At 37.8% G+C, this 24,346-nt stretch overlaps 1 protein-coding gene across 2 annotated transcripts in view; it reads left to right on the top strand.

Moving 5' to 3' along the window:
- LOC122412235 (A disintegrin and metalloproteinase with thrombospondin motifs 7-like) overlaps window positions 1–20,797 on the top strand; it is a 72,776-nt gene extending 51,979 nt beyond the window's left edge. For both annotated transcript variants that reach the window (XM_043421655.1, XM_043421656.1), the window contains 14 exons: window positions 3,011–3,368; window positions 10,493–10,818; window positions 11,485–11,759; window positions 11,957–12,103; window positions 13,023–13,173; window positions 13,343–13,432; window positions 14,184–14,499; window positions 14,990–15,117; window positions 16,210–16,457; window positions 16,555–16,672; window positions 16,882–17,144; window positions 17,797–18,305; window positions 18,828–19,001; window positions 19,501–20,797. In XM_043421655.1, coding sequence (XP_043277590.1) covers window positions 3,011–3,368; window positions 10,493–10,818; window positions 11,485–11,759; window positions 11,957–12,103; window positions 13,023–13,173; window positions 13,343–13,432; window positions 14,184–14,499; window positions 14,990–15,117; window positions 16,210–16,457; window positions 16,555–16,672; window positions 16,882–17,144; window positions 17,797–18,305; window positions 18,828–19,001; window positions 19,501–19,652 — 3,255 coding nt within the window. In that variant the 3' untranslated portion in view covers window positions 19,653–20,797. The remainder of the gene's footprint in view (window positions 1–3,010; window positions 3,369–10,492; window positions 10,819–11,484; window positions 11,760–11,956; window positions 12,104–13,022; window positions 13,174–13,342; window positions 13,433–14,183; window positions 14,500–14,989; window positions 15,118–16,209; window positions 16,458–16,554; window positions 16,673–16,881; window positions 17,145–17,796; window positions 18,306–18,827; window positions 19,002–19,500) is intronic.
- Window positions 20,798–24,346: the final 3,549 nt, after the last annotated feature.

Here is a 24,346-nt window from a genome sequence, read left to right as displayed (position 1 = left end):
CAACACAGATATAGCCTTTTCGTGTGGAAGTTGAGGTAAAATGTAGTCGGGTGTTCGTAATGCACGTATAATCAAATCACGCACGTAGTAAACCTGTGCAAAGTGTGTGTATGTGTGTGGAAAAGAGAGAGAGAGAGAGAGAGAAAGATGACCCAGTTGGATAACGAGAAATCCCTCTCGGTACGGCCACGTTTACGCGAGAAGTAACGACTACCTTAAGGCTTTCATTCGCAGCTTAGTACAACATCACTTCCATTATCGTAATGCGAAAGCTTTGGATTTTCCTGGAAATCACTCACTTCGAATCCCTTGTTTCGTGCACTTTATTTTCCGTAATTTCATCGGTGGTAGACATTTCATCTGGAATTGAAGCCTGGCTATTGTTCGATGATCCAGTATTATTAATCGCGAGTAAGGTTTATGCTTTTATCGATATTTTGAATGGTTGAGCTCGAGCATTGAACCGGCTGGAACCGTTTATTTTTGCTATTAATAACGAAGCCGTGATAGACTTGAAATTTTTTCATATAACGGATGATGAAAAGTCGATACCAGAAAGGTCGAAAAAAATTCACATCGGCCAAGAATTATGACGGGAACTCTATGCATGGAGAGGAAATCTCGAACCGAGCTACAAATAACTTTTTACGGGAGCTCTCCGCGGGAAACGGTCAAAGTTCCTGACGGCTTGAAGAAATGAGAGCAACTTTCGAGATAAAGTAAAGAAAAAGCGAGAGTGCCTTAATGTTATGAGACCTGTAGGTTGACTCAGCAGAATCTTCGCGAGCCAGTTCTTCTCGATTTTTGCTCCTTCGTGGACACACACACACACACACACACACACACACACACACACACACACACACACGTTTAAGCACACACCCCGCCGCGATGAAACACCTCGGTCGATCATCGCTTCGGGCTATTCCTCACCGGTTTTGTTCTTGGCGCCGGTGATTTTCTCCGTTGATGCAACTGCGGCGCCTGCTGTTGTTTCGTTCCCACATCACCTTTTCGCGTACTCCCGATCACCAAGTTTTTTGCTGTCGCTTTAATTTGAGGATTTCAAAAGGAATGGGGTTAGAGAAGATTGAGGAATAATCTGGACCTTTCCATTCGTTTTCTCGCCGCTACGTTCTTAGGCTGGATCATTCGAGGTTGCGAAAAAATGAAGCGAGTTCAATAAATTTCACAATTTATTCAGAGAATTAATGATTCTTGGGCTATTGATGAACCTTGGGAAAGAGACGAAGGATTCGTTTATCTTTTCGAACTTGACACCATCGTTTGCACATTTTTTCACTCCTCAAATATTGTTTCAAGCTCATCGGAGCGTGTTCGAAGAATCGAATAATCCGAAAACACTCGCCGCTTACTTCTCGTTTCAATGAACACTTCTCGCAGTCGTGAAAATATTGTTTTTCAAAAATTTTCACTTTGACTTCCATTCATTATGTGGCTAACAAACTTCCGGACGTTTTTTTACGATAACAGCGCGCAGTTGAAGTTTTTTAAATTTCCGGCTTTTTTCAAACTGTAGTATATCGCTGGAGGAAACTTTTTGTGCGATCGTTTTTTCAGGCGCATGGATCACCGCGAGAATAACGGATGGAATAGAAACGCGATATTGCTCCGCGAGCAAGGGACAATACCGACTTACCTGTAGAAAATCTTTTCCACAATCTTCTCCACTTTTGGCCCAGTTCTGAAAACCCGAGGTATCATATATAGTTTTGGGAATAATGTTATTTCGAGATTTAAAAAGAATGTGCGAGAAGTTGACTCCGCAAACTTTCGAAACGACTTTTTTATTTTTATGTCATGAAATAAACGGAGAACTTCATGAAGAGTCAAAACTCCGTCATATTGTGAATATTCTTTTGCAAGCTGATACTGCTCATATACCTATTTCTACGATTATCTCTCCAAGCGAAGCTCGAAAGATTTGAAAACAAAAGCCAGTAGAAAGAAGTCGACGAAATAAGTAGAAAAGCATTCTGAACGAGTGAACGAGGCACAGAATAATTTTTAATTCTACATTATGAAGTTTTTAAGGTAGATCATGCCCGTAGAATCGTATTTTATGGCTGTCTAAATTGGGTCCATTTCTGCTTCCTAATTAAAGATATTATCACTCTAAATTCATGTCAGAGTTATCAATTCGAAATTATAAATAAATTTTTTCAATTTATCTTTTAGCGAAAGATATAACGAGCCATTAATTAATCTAGGATCCATCACTGACCGAACCCAAAATTTCATTCGTCCCTGGCTAAAATATAATAGTTTTTCATGTAAAAAATCGCATTAGAAAGAGCAAAGGGAAATGGCCCAAGCCAAGAAGAAACAAAATGTCGAAATAAGCAAATGTGAGGTTATACGAGTGCTCATTGCCAATTTCGTTTAATCTTTAACATTATATATCTGCATCACTAGTAAGACAATCGTCTCGAATTTTTTCTCAAACCTTCATCGTTAATGTGTACTTTTTCGTAAACTTCCTAAGAACCGTTCATTCGTTATATGAAAAGATAAACGTTTTTTTAAGCACAGTCCCTGTACCCCCGTGTATTTTTCTTCATATTCAAACACGTTTACCTCAATAACCAATAAGACGAACCCTTTAAAATTTGATACGCGTGTGAGTCGACTACCCATTTAAACTCCGTCTAAATATCAAGACTTTCTTAAGAAAATCGTTTCGCGCACGAGCTACCTTAAATCGATAAAGCATTGAAAATCCTTTGTTTCGCGTAGTCTTTGTCTGAACCCCAGCAACAACCACGTTGTTTTCTCGTTCTGTTACCTTTTCCGTAATTTCCCTAACATCAAAGTTATCTCAGTCGAAAAGCGAAATACAAAATGACCAATAGGAAGTTTGACACATTTAAACAAATATTGATTTATCGCGTCGTGCTCGCACTTTCCTCATATAAATTTACCACCGCGAGTGCAATAACATCCGAGCAAGATTACCTCGTGTAACACGAGCCAACATATTATGTTTCAGTCGGGTGTACTCCGAGGTGATCACGGAGAGTTCTGGCTGGAGCCAGTCGCCAGTGAGCCATCGACAAAGGAAGTAAAAGAAGACGAGAAGATAACGTCGTCGAGGTTCCAAGAGAGAATAAGAAGAAGGAAGGAGAGGTGCGTTGATCGTGTTGATCAATGTGAAAACACAACGAAAAATGATCCTGGCGCCGAGACGCGTTACGCTTACGCGGGAAATCCAACAAGCTTGACATCGGCCGGCAGACCTCATCTCGTTTTTCGGCGCTCCGCTACCTCTGCCGCTGTAGAAATTGGCGCCGCTCGTAAAAAAAGACGTAAAAAGAAGAGGAAACATGAAAGAAACTGTGGCACACGTGGTGAGTTATGACGCAGTTGCCAATTTGCCGTACTATTTTAGATCCAACATCAATTGGCCAGTTTCAATCGTGACGAAAAAGGAGAATGACGCTACTTTCTTACTAATACGAAACAATAATTATTACGTTTATCAATTTTATCAAAACGTTATTCGAACCGTTCGTCAGCATCCGATTAAAAAATCCATTTTTTATAGTAATTTCTACATTTGAAGTTCCACGTTGAATTACGACGTTTTCATTTTTCTACTGCTTCCCAAAAACTCCAGGCACATCGAGGCTGCGCAAAGTCATTCTTCACTCCTGTTGACGAATCTCAAACATGGATTAATAGAACACAAAGCTCATTTGAAAATTGATAAGTAGAAAAATTCTGTGATAACGGCCAAGTGATTTTCAACGCCTCGAAGTTTATGTGCAAACAAAGCTTGCGATCGAGTCATTTCGAAGAACATAAATAACAACGAAAAAATAATTCCTATTAAATCTTGAGCATTTATCCTTTCACTGGGAATGAAACGATCGATAACCGAGTGTTTTAACGAAAGTAAGCCCTCCGCAGTCATGGAACACTAGAATTTTGACATTTAATTATTTGTCGTAAACTTAATGATGGGCAACAATGAAAAATTCCACAAAAACTCTGAGACGCGAGTGTTTCGTGATAATTTATAACCAGGAAAAAAATTCTATAGAAATAATAAACGAAAAATTGAAAAGTTCAAAAAAATTCAACAAAAATATAAAACAATCGAAAAAAATTCTGTATAGAAAAATAAAAAATTTTCAAAAAAAATCATATATATTGAACAAATTGAAAAATGTACTATCCACGTTACATGCAGTATAAAAATGTATGATATCAATTGGAGGCCAAGTTTTTATTGATAATGTGGAATATTTATCGAACAAATTGGAAACGTTAATGAAATTCATGATAATTATTTTCACGAAAAAAGTTAATGAAAAATAAGTTATAACGGAAGTTACGTGCAGTACTAAAATGTATTATATCAATTCGAGGTCAAGTATTTATCAGTTATTCAAAATATAATTTCCGGCGACAAATGAGCGTTGAGAATCCTAGTCGGGCTCACAACGTTTTATCAAAATTACTAAAAAATTAATGGAAATAAAATCATTAAAAATTCACATGAAAGTCATTCGTTACTTCAACAAGGTACACACTTTAAAGAATCGATTCCCCTCCGACTTTCAGGATCCCCTGGTATTATTCACAACATTCAACTTCGATTGGATCGGTACAAATTATGTTCAAATACGTCTTAAACGTACTTGTCCGGCCCATCACTTTTTATTCAAATTGCTCATTCGAAAACAAATCAAAAACGAAGTTAATGCATGTGTTAATATGAAGGAACAGTAATTCCCGAGAAAATAATTTTCCTTCGAATCGCTCTTGTCAAAATGAAACGAAAATAAAAGATGAAGTTGATTAATCTATTTACATTATATGGAGTCATAATTCACAACAAAATCATTTATCTCCAAATTCCAGGAATCCACGTGTCGTACTCGACTAGTGATATTCATCAAAATGTATACGTGACTATAGAAAAAAAAACATTGCATGGCTAAGTAGGTTCGAAAATTTCTAGTAATGAGCCTGATTATTTCTCATTTTCATTGGTTCTTACCGAATGGCATATGTTCACTGAAGAAAATGAGAAGTGGATATTGCTATACGGACTTGCGAACAATCAAGTTCAAATTACTTGGAGATATTATTTTTATTTCTATCCATTTTATTATATTTGTCATTATAGCCCTGATTTTTTTTCGAATGAGCAATTTGAATAAAAAGTGATGGGCCGGACAAGTACGTTTAAGACGTATTTGAACATAATTTGTACCGATCCAATCGAAGTTGAATGTTGTGAATAATACCAGGGGATCCTGAAAGTCGGAGGGGAATCGATTCTTTAAAGTGTGTACCTTGTTGAAGTAACGAATGACTTTCATGTGAATTTTTAATGATTTTATTTCCATTAATTTTTTAGTAATTTTGATAAAACGTTGTGAGCCCGACTAGGATTCTCAACGCTCATTTGTCGCCGGAAATTATATTTTGAATAACTGATAAATACTTGACCTCGAATTGATATAATACATTTTAGTACTGCACGTAACTTCCGTTATAACTTATTTTTCATTAACTTTTTTCGTGAAAATAATTATCATGAATTTCATTAACGTTTCCAATTTGTTCGATAAATATTCCACATTATCAATAAAAACTTGGCCTCCAATTGATATCATACATTTTTATACTGCATGTAACGTGGATAGTACATTTTTCAATTTGTTCAATATATATGATTTTTTTTGAAAATTTTTTATTTTTCTATACAGAATTTTTTTCGATTGTTTTATATTTTTGTTGAATTTTTTTGAACTTTTCAATTTTTCGTTTATTATTTCTATAGAATTTTTTTCCTGGTGCTGAGTCTTTTTTCTATGTCATTCAGAAACAAGAGACCATCAATGTACTTGTCCTAACCTTTTTTTCCCTAGGGGAAGTTTATGGTTTGATATCACGCCTTTTTTCTCAAAAGTTCCTCATATTATATATAACCTATACTCCTATAACCGTCATGTTGTGACGGTTATAGCATTTTAGTATAAATTTCTATGAACTATTTGCTTAGTACATTTTTATAGATTCCATTCTCATACGAACATTTTTTATGGGATCATCTTTTTCATGAAATTATCAGCAAATAAGGGACCATCAATGTACTTTTCCTAATCTTATTTTTCCTGGGTATGATGTTCGGCTTATAAAGTTGGTTTCCACCATAAAAGACCAATTTTTCGTAAAAATTATAGTGAAAATATTTCGTCACAAGTCTGCCTTTGAACTTTGGCGATTTTTTTCCGTATACTCTAATATGTTATGACTATTAGGAACTCAACAGCATGAAGGAATCCGGGATGAGGCCCGAGAAATGAATTTCGGTTTATAATGTTGGTTTCCACGTAAAAGACCAATTTTTCTTCAAAATTGTACTGAAAATATTTCGGCACTGGTTTGGTCTTGGACTTTGGTGATTTTTCTCTTTGTCTCCTAATATGTTTTGTGTAATAGGAACCCAAGAGAGTGAAGAAAGGCGTCTCGTGGGCTGTAATATGATTTTCGGCTTATAACGTTGGTTTCCGCGACAAAAGATCTAATTTTCGTCAAAATTGTACTGGAAATATTTCGTCACCCGTCTGTCCTTGGCCTTTGGCGATTTTTTCCAAATCTTCATACCAAGAAAGAACTGACGTAAAGATTTCCTTAATAGAACAGATTTTATTTATCCCTTTTATTCAAAATTCAAATGAAAGATAGATCAAAATCAAGACACGAAAAATCGAACAGATTTGCCTACTTTAAATGTCGATTTTGCATTCTGAATCTAGAGATTTCATTTCATCCAAAACGTGCCCCCAATGAAATATATTTCCAAATTTTGCAAGTGGCCGCTGAGGTCCAATTATCCACAGCTTGATAGTTGCTGAAAAAAAGTACCCAAAAACTTCTAACATTTATTAAGCCAGAACTCAAAGCAGCAAAAAAAACTAAGCGAACTTAATTCAACAGAGCAACAGAATTCAAAGACGTTTAAGGTACCTGCATTGGTTTTGGAGGAAAACCATTTCAGGACAATTCAGAAATGAATTTAGAAATTCGAAAACTCACAATGGAGTAGAAAAAGGAAAATTGAAGTATTTAGAAAAGCGGAAGACTTTTGTGATGAATTTTCTAGATTACATGATACGGTTGGAGTAAATGATTTGAATGATTGGCACACACGCTGCAACACAGAAATATCAAAGTTTGGAAGTATTCGCTGTATATCAGTCATACAAACTTCAATACTATTTGAAAAGGAACACTTAAAAACTTGCCGAACCAAGTTCCCTTACATATTACCATAATCAAAGATAAGGGGTGATCCGTCGCATATATATTTATCCACAGAAATTTCAGAGTTCGCAGGTATCTGCTGCGGTTCAATGTATCTGCGCAATGAGCTTCGAAGACAGCAATTTCAAATCTATCCATAAATGAGCAACTGAAGACTTTTATAATCAATTTTTTACTTCATATAGATGTTACAGTTAGAGTCAAAATGTAAAATGAATGGCACAGTATTTAAATTGTATAGTTTGCAGATTTTTGCAGTATTTTAATGATCCGAATCTACAGCATTATAATGAAAAGTTGTCAAAAGTCATGATGTTACATTAAAATGACATAGCGCACATTGCATTCAGCAATTCTGTAAGTTTCTGGGAATGTTGGTAGGCATCATATTTGATCGCATCCAAAACTGAGCAACAGTAGACTTATCGGAATGAATTTTTTTTATAATAATTCCATATTTGTAGTTTGCAAAGTGGAAATACTCAACATACATGTCATTCTATAAGTTTTGTTATCAAAATTTGTGTTTGCATACCTCATTCCTAAGATACGACTTTTCATATCATTAGCAAAAAAAGCATCCAAAGACTTTCTGGAAAAGTTTCCAAATTTATCACTCGACAGACCTAATGGGAAAAGAATAACTACACACTATACCAAGACCAGATTTTTTTTTGAAAATCTGATTTACAAAATGTGCAATTCAAGATCATGGTTAGAAACCTCTCGAATCATGTTACCACAATCATCATGAAGGAGTAGAAAATCATAGAACACATATTAGGGAACGAATTAATAATATGAATCGATCCGCTGCAAACTGAGCGGGTGAAAACAAGGATCGGAGAGGGCAGAGCCAAACTGAATATCAAGCAAAATATGGGGATGTTTAAAAATAATGACGACACAAGAAATAAATTAGAAAACATTTATTCAATTAAAGTTTCTAATATCATTCTAACAGTTGCGTGTATTTTTGTTTTATTTATTCGTATATATAACCTATGTACACATGATATATAACCACGCCACTGACAATATATTCGCACTGGACAATATTTCTCGTACTCTGGTTTAATTGAAGGATTATTTCAGTCAACACTTATTTCCAATCGAACGAAATAATGAAATCTTGAAAAGTTTCGTTGACATATATGCATCACGCATTTTTTATATTCTTTTTCATACACACATCACAGACTACATTTACGCGGCCGCTTTGATACCGGTTTAATATATCACAAATAACAAAATAAATAGTAATATGCACTTCTTTAGATGACGAAAATTATTTTTTTATTGATCCCGCACGCACTTCGTAATGTCGAAATTCTGTTCATACGATCAAAAACTGACACATGGTTTGTACATATTATATATGTATATCGGTCGAATTTATGACTGCTGTTACCAGCTGTGCTGCGCCGTGTGCTACGTTCTGAAGTTGACGTCAGATTTCCAATCATCAACAACTAATTTCAACAACCAATCACAACGTCTAAAAATGGATGTCGTCAGATCCAACGAATCAGAAACTCGAGAGCATCAAAGTGCCTTTGATGGTGTTTATAAATACAGACGCATAAATTCTTGAATGTATTGGTAACTTTTGCATAATCTTGAGCCCGTGCAAAGTTTTTTCTCAGCAAATACGCCACCGATCATGCTGATTTAGGGCGGAATCGAAAGAGAATTACTCAATTGGCTTAAACTTCAATTTTCAAGTTGTTAAATGGCTCCTGAGCTTCGTAATTCAATAAAATCACATGCCAATTTTACCCCCACCACGGCGAATCGTTTTATTCAGAGAAAGTATAGTCTCGGCGAGAGTCTCGGGCCAGCAGACGACAGGGCTGTCAATGTACTTGTCCCGAGACTCTACCGAGTCTCTTGATATGGTAAATACCTGGCAGGACTGGTAGCTTCGATAGTAGCAGGACAAATCGTTTGGATGACTTAGTTATTGAGTGATAATGAAGCGTTGAGGATTCTCTCTCATTCTCGTTTCCTCGCGTTCGTTGGCATAGTCGCACCGTATAATTGGGCTTTGAAAGAGCGGAGATGTTTCTTAATTGCTTCGACGGGGAGCACACGTGAAAATCATACGGGTGTCAGGTAGCTGGGCGATGAATAAAATGATCGGGAATTCGAGACGGCGAGACGAGCGAGCACGCGGGTCGAGGAGAGGTATTTATGTGCGTTGGCCCGCCGGGTTTCTTTCGGTTTATGTCTAAGAGCAGAGCGGAATAACGAAAGGAGATTAAAAAAGCATAAAGTAAAATAAAATAAAATGGGAAGACGTAAAAAGGATTAACGGAGCTGGGTCTCATCTCTTTGGGTCGGCCCTTCTCTCTCACCTCTGTTATTAAGGACAATGAATATCGTTCGGTAGGAATGAAGCTCGTATGGCCTTTGCCGGAACGATTCATCAGCGATGGTAAATGAAATCTTAATTGTAGGCTCGGCAATCGAGCTGCAATCTGCATAAATCATCGACCTTCTCCTCTCTCGCCTCTCGCACAAGCTATCCACTAGCCGATATTCCATAGTCCTTTTATTCAACCTGATCGCTCCTTATTTATCTGTGGCCAGTAACAAAAAAATCAATGCGAAAAAGTTTGCCAGTTAAACGAAACCGACTGCCCGTGTATTACAACAAGTTTTCCAGCGTGCTGCACCAGCCTAAAGGTCGATCTAGCCTTATCACGAATTATGGACACGGCAACGTGATACTTTCAGAGTGGCTTTGCAAGTGCTCGCACAAAATCGTACCTAATCCCACATAACCTCGAAAATTTGCAACAAAACCAACTCCGATTGAGCGGTAGTGGCTTCTGGCTCAATACTGTTGAGCCGTTGCATTAGAAATAAAATCGTAACTGATTGGTTAGCTTTAGAGGCGTATTGTAGTTGTCGCAGAAACTGTTTCCATGGGCTAGAGGCGCAATCGAAAATTCAGGGTCATGGAACACATTGGAATAAATATCTCGTGTCTTTTTTCCAAGCAGTAACTTGCACCGTGGCATTATCTACTTAAAAAATTCAACAGGGTGCCCAGATGTTGACTCAAGAACATAGACAGAATAGATGATCCACCAACTTCCTGTTTTACAGAGCTCATTGACAATGAATGAATGACTCCAAGAGAATCTTCAACCGTAAGCGACTTTGCCTTTTTTCACTTTCACAGAACCACGACGTCTCACGGAGACGCGTCTCGAATGGCAGACGCAGCCCGGTCTCGTGCAAGTTCAAGGTCGCGGTCGTCGAAAACACCAGACAAGACAGCAGAGATCTTGGCAACGCTCCAAACGCTCGATAAGTCGTGCCCGACACGTTGAAGCACTCGTTGTTGCTGACACGAGTATGATGGCTTTTCATCAGGATGGCGACGTCGAGACTTACCTCTTGACCATTATGAACATGGTGTCGTCCCTCTACCACGATCCGACGATCGGTAATTTCATCAACGTCGTCGTTGTGAGAATTATTCTAATGGAGGAGGACGAGGCTGAGGTAGATACGTAGACATTACACACACGTCACTAAATGGCGTCACGCTTCTTGATAATTGGAATTCAAAATGGCGTCAAACCTTCTTCAATGAAACATTTAAAGACGATTATTTTATTTCCACTGTCGATGCAATCTTATTCAAGGATACCCGTGTACAAATGCTTTCAAACGGACACGCTGGTTTCCTTCGCTCAACTTTATTTCTTCCTAATTATATTCCCGATGTCGATGAGAAACGGCATTTGAAGAATCTTTAACCCGCAGACACGACCCTCGTGCAAATTTGCACCTACGAAAAGTTCAAGTTTCCAGAACTTCAAAATTCCTTTCTTCAATTTGCCCATTTTTCTACAATAAAAATTTGATTTTTCAATTTTTTAAATTATGGCAATCGATCACTCGATGAAATAAAAACGTTTTGAGAAGTCCAAGTGCAAATTTGCACCAGTGTGATGAGTGTGTGGCCTCAAAGGGAGTGTGGTGTCTGCTGGTTAATTCTTCTTTTGAGTCTCAGACACTTCAATGTCCTGACAAATAAGCAGACTTTGATCGCATCGAAGAATATACAGAATTTGTGACTGAAAACCCGCGAGCGTTAAATTCTCAACATCGAAATCTCCGAACCAATTGTTTATTTCTACTCTTTATTCTTTAACGATTGTTCAGCAAGGACTGAATATCACTATTAACGCTGACAAGACTCTCTACAATTTCTGCAAATGGCAACAAAAAATGAATCCTGGCGACGATTCTCATCCCAACCATCACGATGTTGCGATACTCGTCACCAGGGAAGATATTTGCTCCAGAGCCAATACCCCGTGTAGCACCTTAGGTGTCGCTCATGTTGCTGGTATGTGTCAACCCGATCGCAGCTGCAGCGTCAATGAGGACAATGGCATCACTTTGGCTCACACTATCACTCACGAATTGGGGCACAAGTGAGTCTGGTCAATCGTTTTTTCGTCCCTTCACTCACGATTTCTCTTGAAAATTGCATTCGTATTCGTGTGTTCGTCAATACGTTTGAACGTTTTGGTCATCATGGAACGGCTCGCGTCAGTTATTTCTGAAAATCATTGTGTTCATTTTAAGTTCGCTTTTCTCATAATCTTCTCCGGACGTTCCTTCATCCTAGCTTCGGCATGTATCACGACACCGATAAAATTGGATGCAGCAAACGCGATGGTGACACTCTCCACGTGATGACCCCAACCTTCGAGGTCGATACTGTCGGAGTTGCATGGTCGAGGTGCTCGAGACGAGACATCACCAATTTTCTTGAGTTAGTCACAACTAATTTTCAATTTCATGTAATTAAGGCCTTATATGCACCTGGAGTGGGCGAAAAAACGTGATTTTCTTGATTTTTTTCGTCAAGAAAATAAATGTTTATTGAAAAATTATGAACGACATTCATTAGTACATATGTTCATGTACTTGTACATTTTTTTTCATCGAAAAATTTCTCAAAATGGCCCAACTCCAGCTGCATTCCAGTAGCACCTTTTTTTGAGCGTCCGTTGCTATGATAACTAAAAAACTACTAATCCGATTCATCCCAAATGTATACCATTTATTTATTATAATAATAGTTTGAGCCTGGACGAAGGATTTGTAAAAATTTTGATTAAAAAAAATTAGCGACAGTTTTAACAAAGAATTCATTTTCGAGGTGCTAAATTTTCGGTTTTTTTGTTAAAATTTTTTATTCCAACAAAATATTGAATCATTCGTCCAGGCCCTAGTCATTATTATAATAAATAAGTGGTATAAATTTCGTATGGATCGGATTAATAGTTTTTTAGTAATCGTGTCCCTCGCAAAGGTATTTTTCAAAAAATACAATTCTGAAATAATCGCATTTAAAGATTCAAGTATTAGGCGACCGCGCGCATCGAGCAGTCGGTTCAAATACCCGTAACTACGAATCTAATGCTCCAATCTTTATGAAATTTGGTGAGAATATTCTTCAGACTTGTACTTGATTGAATAATATCTAATGATACAATTTTTAATTTTTCCGCCCATCAAAAGCCCTCAATTGAAAACTGAAAGTAGTTTTCTGAAACTCTCAAAAAAAGGAATTATTTGAAATTGTATCATTTGTTTTCGTAGTGAGTTTATATTATTATGAAGCGTTTTGAAATATAAAATCAGAGAAATTTATTAGTATATTTATATGATAATGCGGCGAACTTCAGTCAAGGTAAAGGCGAGTGTCTCGAAGACGAACCAGCTGACAACGACTACGCATATCCCGATCTACCCCCCGGTGCTATGTACAACGCTGAACATCAGTGTAGACTCCAATTTGGCGTTCGCGAAGCATCAGTTTGTTCGCCACTTCACGAGGTACATTTGGATCATGCCAATACTGCTAAATTATCACTTGGCAGTATTCCAAATATGATTTTGTATTACAATCAATTTTTATAAAGTTGAACGAGCTTTTCCACTTTGCAAGCAATTGGAATATCATTTATAGCAATCGTGGTCATTCGTTTTCTCGGGTTTTTCGCAGATATGTTCGAAACTCTGGTGCATCGTTGATGGTTCTTGTACTACGATGCTGCACCCCGCTGCTCCTGGAACCCATTGTGGCAAACACATGGTACGACAAACTTGATTCTATTTCACTTAAATCGATTACAATTATTAACTGTCAAATGGTTAAAAACCCTGGCATTCCTTCAACGTTGAAACAATGAATATTCGTCAGCTCAATTTCACTACTTCAGGGCTATGAACAGTGTAAACGTTCCAATTCTAGCTGCTTTTCGTTCATTTTATAAATAAAAATTGGTTGGTAGGATTTAAATAAAACCTTGTACACATTTTTTACACACTCAGAAGTACTGGAAAATGTTTTTTTTTTTTTTTTAATTTTTTTTCTTGGTATTTTTTTGTACAATGGCGTGTTGAAAATGACGCCCCTTAAATCGGCGTTGACAACAAATCTCAAAAATGGAACATCTCGGGTCAAAAACCAAAAAGATTCTAAAAATATATTTTATTAGCAATCGCATTGCGTAGGGGATTTTCAAAATATTGTTTAGAAAAAAAATGACGATAAAAACACCTCAAATTCCAACGTTTACACGGTTCATAGTCTCGAATTCATTTCAGGCAGGGAATTCAAATAATCGTTCAGCAACGGAACATCGTGGAATTTCAATTACAATTTTTACGTTTTACTTCGACTCTCTATTCTGAATGCAGATTCACAGAAAATAGACAAATTTTTAATAAATTTTTTTTCACCGAAAAAAAGACGGTTTTGATTGAAAACTTTAAATCGTGAATGAAAACGTCTTCGACGCAATTGTTTCGAGGGATTTTCATTGAGCTTGAACTACTTTTAGTGGTGTCAGAATCAAGAGTGCGTGCCCATAGTCGACCATCCCTTAGAAATCGACGGTGGTTGGGGTGAATGGGGTAGTTGGAGCGAGTGTTCACGAAGTTGTGGGGCAGGTGTCTCGATCGTTGAAAGAAAATGCGATCATCCCGAGCCAGCACACGGCGGTAAATTTTGTATCGGTGAACGACGACGATACAAGATTTGCAACACTCAATCCTGTCCCGAAGGAATGCCCAGTTTCAGAAGCGTCCAGTGCAGCGAATACGATGGCAAGGAATACAAAGGCAAAAATTACACGTGGTTGCCCTACTTCGATCAGAGTAATTATGCTTACTCTAATAATTTGAAGTTATTGCAGCATATAATTTTCTGAGCAAGTGTACGTTTCACATTCGGTTCACCAATTTTTACTGAATTTTCCATTTTTTAGTTCCCTTTTTATCAAAATTGGCGAATACGAAAGCTCCACATTTTATTCAGATGCGTTTGTGCACGTGAGTGCCATTTTTTAAATGTAATTCAAAGGTTTTATTAAAGTATGGTGTTATGACAAAGTATCGGAGCTTATCTTTGACGCAGACTCATCTAGAGACGCGGGTCTTGACGCTAAGTATTGAAAAGAAAAATTTAATATTAGAAGATAATTTTCTTTCTCATGAAACTGTATTCGTAAAAGGCCTGGCCGCGGACTTTCAATCTTGATATTACATCCTCGAACTCTTTTCCTCATTTTTCGAAAACAAATATTCTTCTTCCTGTTCACTAATGAGAAACGTTAATTAAAAGTTTTCATGGAACATTGATTTCAAGCTGAACCTTGCGAGCTTTACTGTACCGATACTGACGAGAGTGTCATAGTTCCATGGGGCGAGGCTGCGCTCGATGGCACTCCCTGCAATGTTGGTACGCGCGATATGTGCATCGCTGGAATTTGCCGAGTAAGATATGAGTTCCATAGTAATCATATATTGAACCTCCGATCCATTTTTCCGAATGAAAATTCAACAAAAGAGTCGGAATCCATCCAAATATTCTTTTTGACAAAAAAATTTCGCGTATTCCTCAATAAAGTTTAACTCTCGTTGTTTCTTTTATAAAAACCCTCGACCATGTATTGACGAAAATTTCATAAAATGGAAAAAAATCAAGAGCCTACACAAAGGTGTTAAAATAATTGATGCTTCTATTAACAAATCAAAACTAAATGAAAATTACACACCCGTCAATTATGAATTTTTTTTATAAAACAATTGAAATTATATGAATTCATGGTCTTGCCAAAAATGGATTTAAGGTAGTTCATGCACGACACGATTTTCTTAAGAAAGCCTTGAAATTTACACAGAGTTTAAAGTTTTTAATAATACAAATATTTTACGTTGAAGATTGAACGAAATTGCATGATAACGAGCACTCGTCGCGTACAACCTCGGCATTTTGTTTCTTCTTAGCTTAGCCCATTCCTGTCGTAGCCTTCTATCTTTTTATTGACACTTTTTTCTTGATCCATTTCCCTTTGTCTTTTCCCTTCGCTCTCTCTAATGCGATTTTTTACATAAAAACTATAGTATTTTAGCCAGGGACGAATGAAATTTTGGGTTCAGGCAGTGCGATGGATCCCCGATTAATTAATGGCTCGTTATTTCTTTCGCTAAAAGATAAGTTGAAAAAATGTATGTACAATTTCGAATTAATAACTCTGACATTAATTCAAAGTGATTTAATTAGGGAGTAAAAAATCGATCGAATTTAGACACCGATAAAATACAATCCTTCGAGCATGATCTACCTTAAGAAATAGATTCTGGCTATTAGACGTTCAATCAAAATTTGATGTTCTGTTTCGAATAAGAAAAAAATGTTCTCAAAAAATTGGATGCGTGAACGGGGATCGTTAAAAAGTAAAATGATCAGAAGGACAAAAGATGAAAATAATTTTGGCGAATGTAAAAACCAACGGTTTATGCTCTGACGAATCAACCGGATTGATGTAAACTAATAACATATAATGGAACTTTCGAAATTGGTAGAAAGTAGGTTGTGACTGGACCGTGGATTCCGATGCGACCGAGGATCGTTGTGGAATTTGTCACGGTGACGGTACACAATGTGAAACTACGAGTGGAGTTTACGACAAGAACGAGGGCCCGGGTTATCGCGAAGTGATCGTAATACCAACGGGATCGCGAAACATTAAAATCGAAGAAGTCGGCAATAGCAAAAACTACATCGGAATTGGAGTCCCGAATTCCAACAAGTATTTCCTCAATGGAAAACGGTGCGTACAAATACAAGCAGGATCGATTTTGCCACGAGGAAATTAAGGCTTCTCATTAATTTGATATTACTACTGATTTTTTATTTATTTGCGACAGGCAGATCACCTTGGCAGGCGAGTACGAGGTCGCTGGTACACCAGCTCTTTACGAACGAGATCACGACAAAGAAAAGATTAGGATTCCTGGTCCAATCAGGGAAGATGTTGTCGTTTATGTGAGTGAACAAAAAAAGGACAATTTTTTGAAAGCTTTTGTATAAAGAGAGCCTCGAATATCGTCGATTTCATCATTTTTTAAGGTCAATTTTCATTTTTATTCATACTCAAACTAGGACACGTTTTAATGCATTTTTTTTGGAATTTTTATCAAGTGAATATTGAATATGATTGACTATTCGTGAACGTTTGTTTTATTTTCGAAAAGCTGATATACCGAGGTCATTATCGCAACTTTGGTCTTCGTTACGAGTACACCGTACCTAAAGAGGAACCGGATCGTGCTCCAGAATACTCCTGGGTTCTATCCGACTGGTCGCTGTGCACAGTCACTTGCGGGGGTGGGACTCAAACTTCCCATGCACTCTGCCACGAACGGAAGAGCGGCGTCGTCGAAGATTCATTCTGTGACAGAAAAGACAAACCGGAATTTCGTCTACGAGAATGCAACAAAAACCCATGTCCGGCAAGGTAAAAAAGGCAGTGGTTCGAGCCTTAAAGATCGAAAATTCAACAAGTTTCATTAAAATCTTTTGTTCGTAATTTTTTTATTATCTGGATGTGAAATTCGATTAACTCTGGCAGATTATAAATGGTCGATTAACAAATTTTCGAAAAGACAAACGAAAACGAGTTCATCGACTTTTGATTCCCAAATCTTGCTTCGCTATTTTCATAAATCCATGCTTTCTGTAAAAATTGATGACTTTTTCAATTTTTTTCAACCGTCGCCCGATAAATTAATCGAAATATCAAAATTTTGTCTCAAAATTACATGAATTTGTTTTTTCCATTGAATCGCTCATATAGTGACGACTTTATAGTTCGCCGAATCGATCAACCTTCGGATCCATAAAAGAAACTCGTTTCAGATTTGAATTCAGTGTAATTAATTTATAAATATTATTTTAATTTAATTTTCTCATTTATTAATTTTTATTTCAATTTAATAATAAAAAAAAAAATGAATTGAGTTAAATGAATTATATTAAATTTAAATGTAAAAAAACGTCTTTTTTTAACTCTGAAAAAAATGCATCGCCGAAAATTGGATTATGAAAAAAAAGTGATTGTCAATAAAAATATCGGTTTAAAGCGGTAAAAGGGTTCGTTGAATTTTTAGATGGTGGGTAGGACCTTGGCAAATGTGTCCTGTAACCTGCGGTGAAAACGCGCTCCGCAAAAGATCGGTGATGTGCGTATCTTCGGGCAAGGATTCGGACGGTTCGGATCTAGCCCTGCCGGATCGGGACTGCGACAAAGCTTCGAAACCGGAAGAAGCTGGTCCCTGTCCGAACCTGCCAGCTTGCGGTCCATCGACGGAAGTGCCAATGATCGTTTACGCCGACAACAAAGACGCCTCGTTCTACAACATAAGCTCGAACGACGGCGTGACGATCGTCGACGTAAACGCGACCGAAGAACCGGAAATTCTCGAATTCGATAACGTCGTCGACGAGAATCCTGACAACTCGATGTACAACACGAAATCGAAGTGGATCGTCTCCAAATGGAGTCACTGTATTTACGGAAAAAGAAGCCGAAAAGTTTCGTGCTCCATTCCCAGCGATTGTAATCTCGATGATCGACCTCCAGCGATCGAAGATTGCCGGGGAGAAAAATGGGTCACAGGTTAAAATTCATAATTATCAGTGACGCTCTTTCCCGCTCTTCTATGAAATTTTCTTTTCTACTCTCATTTCGGTGAATAAATACTCTAGAAAATTCTCCAGTAATTTATTTATTTGTGCAAGACAATAATTTTCAACGGCCACAACGAAAAGTTCCTAAAGATTTACCGACAATCCGTGAGACGCCTTTTTTCTTCGTTGTGTAAAAAAATCTTTTTCTCCTGTAAGCCAACAATTCTTAACGGGAATCGTGAAAAAGAATGGCAAAGTTCGTCAAACTTCCAAAATGGTTCGTGAACGGTTTCTCTGAGTTTCCTAATCCGTTCAGATTGAAAAGCACAAAATCCAAAACTGACTGTCACCTTATTCAAGGAGATAGAATGCTGTAAATATTTCGTTTACTCCAAAATTTGTTTCATCGTTCCACCGAAACTCTCAGAATTCCGAACGTTCCATGAAATCGTAGAGGTTGAGAACACAAAACATTTAGATTTATGAGAATTTTTTTCCGTTTGCCCCACAGGAAAATGGGGACCTTGCAACGCGACATGCGCGACAAAAATTGGTGTTAAAGCGCGCGAAGTAACTTGTCGCGATAGAACGACGTTATTACCCTCGGAAGATTGTTTATCGGACAGAAAACCTCTCGAGGCGAGACGATGTCACTACAGACGGCCCTGTGGTGACGAGAAACCCGGTAAATATTTTCCTCTCTCGCCCAATCTTCTTTTTCTCACGCGAAAAAGCCTCGGGAAAAAAAACCTTCAGATTTTCGGTATTTTCGTAATCGAATTTTCGAGTACGTCACTTATTTATTTAGCTCAAAAGAAAAAAACGTTTCAAGAAGTATCAATTGTACTGAAGAACGAAACAAATGATCGAAATTCAATTCAGTCTGTAGGAATGATAATAAAATGCACGCAAATGGATGAATTTCAATTCACGTTTCCAAGCTACTTTTGAGTTTTCATTCATTACTTTTCAAACCAATACTTCTGCCTTTTATTAAAATAATATTTGCACATGAAAACGGTTCAAATGAATCGTGCAAAAAATGATTTTCTCGCTGCACGACGAAACACAAAACAGTAGCTCGGAATCGTCATACTTATATGTGAAAATGAATGTTCGATTACGAGTAACGACTCGCGACGACGAGCGGGCGTTATTTATCCTTATTTTGTTTTGATCCGAAGGTTGCAAGGACAGTATCGTGCCAGCGAACATGTGTGCGGCTCATAGACGAATGTGCGACGTTTCATCGATCGTGAGAGAAAAATGTTGCGCCACGTGTTTCAAGAGACGACGTCATGTGCGTCGCAATCGGCGCCACAACTTTGGCGACTAAATTGACCATTTTTTATTCACTGAACAAACTCTTCGAGACTTTGATTAACAAAAACGTTGGCGCGAGATCGCTCATCAGTATTTTTTCTTCCTTTTCCCATAAAACGCGAACGTGCGAATCGAGCGAAGAGCGAAGGTAATCGCGAGATTGTTGCGAAATATGCGAGAAAAAAAGTACTGTAAGCGTTGCGACCAGCGAATCGAATGCCCAATCGACACGCGGAGCACAACGAAAAACAAATCCGTCTTTAAAGTCCATTTTCTTTAGTCACCTAATGAAAAAAGAATCAAACGTTCTGTGGAATATGTGACAAAAGACACAATTGTAACGAGAAATATTTTCATTTCATTTTTATCTCGTTTTCCGTCCTTATTAATAAGCCGAGTACACGAAATTTGGCATTTACCTCGATGCGTATTTATCTTCCAGTTCTGTAACATGCTCTTGAACAGACGCAGTGGTTTCTCGTTGCCAAGAAGTTTAAGAAATTTATCATTAAATGTAGAAACCACTTCGGCCAATTTATACTTGCATTTTACATTCAAAAGTGGCGCCCAACGCTCGTTTTTTATTAGCACGCGTTGTGCAGTCGGAGCAAAAGATTATTTTAACACTTCAAAACGATCGTTTGATAACTTAATTTTCATTACTTTGAACGTTTCCGAGTCTGCTATTGTGGTTCTCTCGAGATATTGACGTTTTATTTTTATCCAAGCTTTGCTTTTACTGCCTGTGAAAAAGCGATAAATAACTGCAGGCCACCGCGAATGAGGCAACGACCAAGTGCACGAGAAACAAAATGCTGAAGAATTCTGTACAAAATTTGGCATTGTACTCAAAAAAATAGAAACGCTGACAGCCCACTGGCCGAATCGTGTTATCTTTGAAATATATTTCCTCCTAAAGGCTCGTCGCCTGTCGAATATGAATTGAAAACCGATTTAAAAATGCATTCGTTTGAATTACAATCTTTAAGTGCAATTAATTTCTCGTCGAGCATTTGATTTATTGTTTTTTTGTTGCTTTCTGATTATCGCAGATGAGAAACGTGATTGATATATAAATCCGAGTAAAATGATTTTATGTGCCTCGTCAATTGCGACATGTTTACATCGAGAAATACAGGAAATGAGCATTTTATCGAATCTTCGTATTTATTCAAATGTATCAATTAACAAGCTCGAATGACTCAACACAGAGTCGCCTTGTTTATCAATTATCGTCGACGTTTACGTGTACAACTTCTCCATCAACGTTGCATTTCATCTTTTAACCGCCAAGAGTCAACGTACGTTGTTCCACAGCAGCGTTCTGCGCTTCAACTTTCTATGACGTGCATTCACTTTTGCGTCAGAGATATTCTACGCTTAAACGAATTTTTATTGTCATTTCATTTTTTGTCAAGTTATCTCCGCTTCGATTATTATTTCCGTGACAAATCGGCAGGTTCAAGTGATTAAAATATTCGCGAACTACGAGCACCAAAATTACCTAAAATTACGACCCCTGGTAACTCAAAATTGGGTCACCAAATTTTGCGAAAAAATATCGTTCAACGAGAAATTACGAGATTTGGAAGTCCCGGAGGATAGAATGACTGGAACGGAAAGAAATAATTAAGTCTGTCGCAAACGTCCACCATGAAAAATTTTGAATTGTGAAATAAGGAAAAACTCAATGTGGATCTGCGCTTAGCACAGAATTTTCTGCACAGATGTGGATCTCAAATAAGGAAAAATCTCTCTCCAGCTTCGCACACGTATATTTTTGGTCTGAAGGTGCACGCATCTGAGTGCTACAGCAGACTTGCTTATATGCGTGATAAAATATCGCGTTGCTGAACATTATGGAGCGGGGTTATGCAATCTTGGCGCCACCTTTTCAGACGCGGGCCAAAAGCTCTTCTATTTTTCGACGCAGCTCTTTGCTTCGCGGCGACGCCGCGCACTCACTTTCTCCTCTATCTCCTAAGCTAAAATCCTTTCTCACCGCGAACTTGAATCGCCGTGAAATTGTTTTACAGCCTCCGATGTTTCAGCCCCGTTGCGATTTGAGAGAAACTTCACGAGTATGAACTGTTTTTTCATTATCGTCGGCGACAAAGTAAATGGACTTGTTCGAACGAGCTCGAATGATGCTCGAGTGTAGAATCATTTACGGAGTTGGGATTTTCTATTTTTTTGATAAATCAGTCAAAAGGAGCTGCCGAAGAGGCCGCGAAATGAAAAAACTTGGTGGAATTGTCACATGATAAATGATTGAACTCATTGATGTAACGGGGAAAAAATATTTTCTATTTGTCAGAGAATATTTTGTGCCCCGGCGAGCTTTCTTTATAACTGTCAAAAACTGTCGAATCGTTCTGGAGTTCTGGAACTCCGATACCGCAGGAATTTTGGCTGAGAAACTTCGGTTGTGCACTGTACAAACCAAAACGAACGGATAAATTTGTACATAACTTGTTTTTTGGAGTTTGCCAGCACTCTCGAATTGCGTCAAAAGATGAAATCTCCGGGACGGCAACGACGCAACCACATATTTTTCTTTTTCAAAGCAAAATGGAGTAGCGTGGAGTCGCTCGACCTGAGATTTTCGCTGTTCCATTAATCTGCAAATCGGTGATATTGACGATGCAAATCGGAATAAGTAAAAACTGTGGAGTATAAAAAGCCGATGGAATTTAAACGAAATTCGAGATGAAATTTTTTCGGTATTTCTATGAACGGGTTACTTGTGAGCTTTGAAAATGAATCGATGCGAATAACATCTCGGAACGTTTGTCTCGAGGTTGCGTAAGATAGAGGCGGAAGAGGGAGGCGAGTTTTCGGGAGGTTTGCCAAATTTCCGAGCTCGTGATACGTGGCATTATTAGCCGGCGTCGAAACGCGATCGTTGGTTCGATAGAGGCGATCGTCTGCTCGAGATTTCCGATCGTCCAGCTGCGTTTTCATGCAATTTTAATGTACAAGCTTTCGCAAGTCGAAGCTTAGCGCAAGAAGAGAACGAACGTCGCGTTTACCGCGCACGTTTTACGAGGCATCGGACGCAGAGTTCTTTTACTACCAAGTTTTTACGACTCGAACTAAAAGCTTGAAGTTATCGAGTTATTTTACGATGATTTTTAACACTCGTCCAATCACCATGTTCGGAAATATTAATTTTTTCAACACGCTATCACTAAAATTGCAAGTGACTCGTCGGAGATGCTCTCTCCCACGAATCTCCGTCGATTCAAATGAAGACGTTGGGAACACTCAATCTTAGATGCTGACAAACCGAGTCTTTTCAAATTCCTAAAAACAAGTTGAACGTTGAGATGTTTTTTCTCCGACAGTTAATTTGAATTCAAAACTTCTGCGTATCAGAAATTCTTCTTGACAGTTATAACAGCCAATAAATCGCTGTTCCATCGTAAGGAATTAAAAATCGAGAGTAGAAAAAACGAAAGGATGACGCAGCAACAGTAAAATACTTATTCCCAAAAATATTTCATTTAAAAATACGAAAATTCATATCTGTATGTCACGTGAATAGGTTCATTACGTCAACGAAATATCGCGCTCATAATTCTCGGATTATTATTCCATGTATTCGCACTAAATACGTGTGTAGCATTTTCCTATTTGATAAATTCATCAAACGGATGTACGTGCGATATAATCTTGATTCTCGCAGCGGCGGGTTCATCGTTCGTTTAACCCGACGTGTCTTCTTCTCGCGAGATGCATTTTCAGCTTCTTTCAAACAACGGAGACAATTCAATGACCCGAACCGCTGATTGTATCGTTGCTTTACGTTCGCGCGTGACAAGACTCGATTGCTCAAGGGAAATAAAAAACTATTATTCCATAAGAGAGTTCTTTTTTTGTTAAAAATTTTCTTTCCTCATTATAGAAAGCATTAGCCCGTCTTTTTCGTGATTTTCGAAGGAAAGAATAGAGAAAAATGGTTTTTTTGTACTTTATCGAAAATTTCGGATTTGCGATTCCACGCACACGTTTTTTTTGCTCCTCTCGGCGCAGACTGCCCTCGCGTTTCGTTCTATAGTTACGGTCAACTTTTAAACGAGCGTTTCCGGCACAACATTGACCCCAATTTTCATGACAAACCACTGCTCGGTACGGGAGAGCAGATTTTACACTCGAGGCTGGCCAAGGCCGTGAGCAGCGAATTTATCAGGTCTCGTAATGTTTTCAACGTCAATCTACAAACGCGAAGCGTATGTGTGTGCTTTGATACAAAGACTAGTGGAAAAAATCGGCGTAGCGAGTTGTGCGATGAAAAATAATGTCCAATGGGAATAGAAACTTTCGTACGATCGTTCATAGTCAATTGACAATGCGTGCTCGTCGTACAGCTCAATTTTCATGACAGAACTTCGCGAGATTATAAAAATCGAAAAATTTAAAAATTTCAAATCGAAAAATGTGAATATTTCAGATTGAAAAATTTCATTGTTCGTCACAACGACGAATGAAAATCGACTCGTCTCATCACTTTCTTCCCACATTTATTCCAATTGAGCTTAAAGCTAGCTTTCCCGTGGTTTATTGCTGATCGAATGAACGCTATTCGATGCCAGATATTCGAAAATGTCAAAGGACCACACCGAAACCGCCATCAGCAATATCAATTGATCGAATAATTAGCACGAACGTTGATTGGAGTAGAAATTAATATCGCAGCATTTCCCA

Source organism: Venturia canescens, chromosome 6, assembly GCF_019457755.1.
Source record: "Venturia canescens isolate UGA chromosome 6, ASM1945775v1, whole genome shotgun sequence".
NCBI classification, from domain to species: domain Eukaryota; kingdom Metazoa; phylum Arthropoda; class Insecta; order Hymenoptera; family Ichneumonidae; genus Venturia; species Venturia canescens.
Note: the sequence above shows the minus strand (reverse complement) of the source record. Positions and strands in the feature narration are given on the sequence as shown.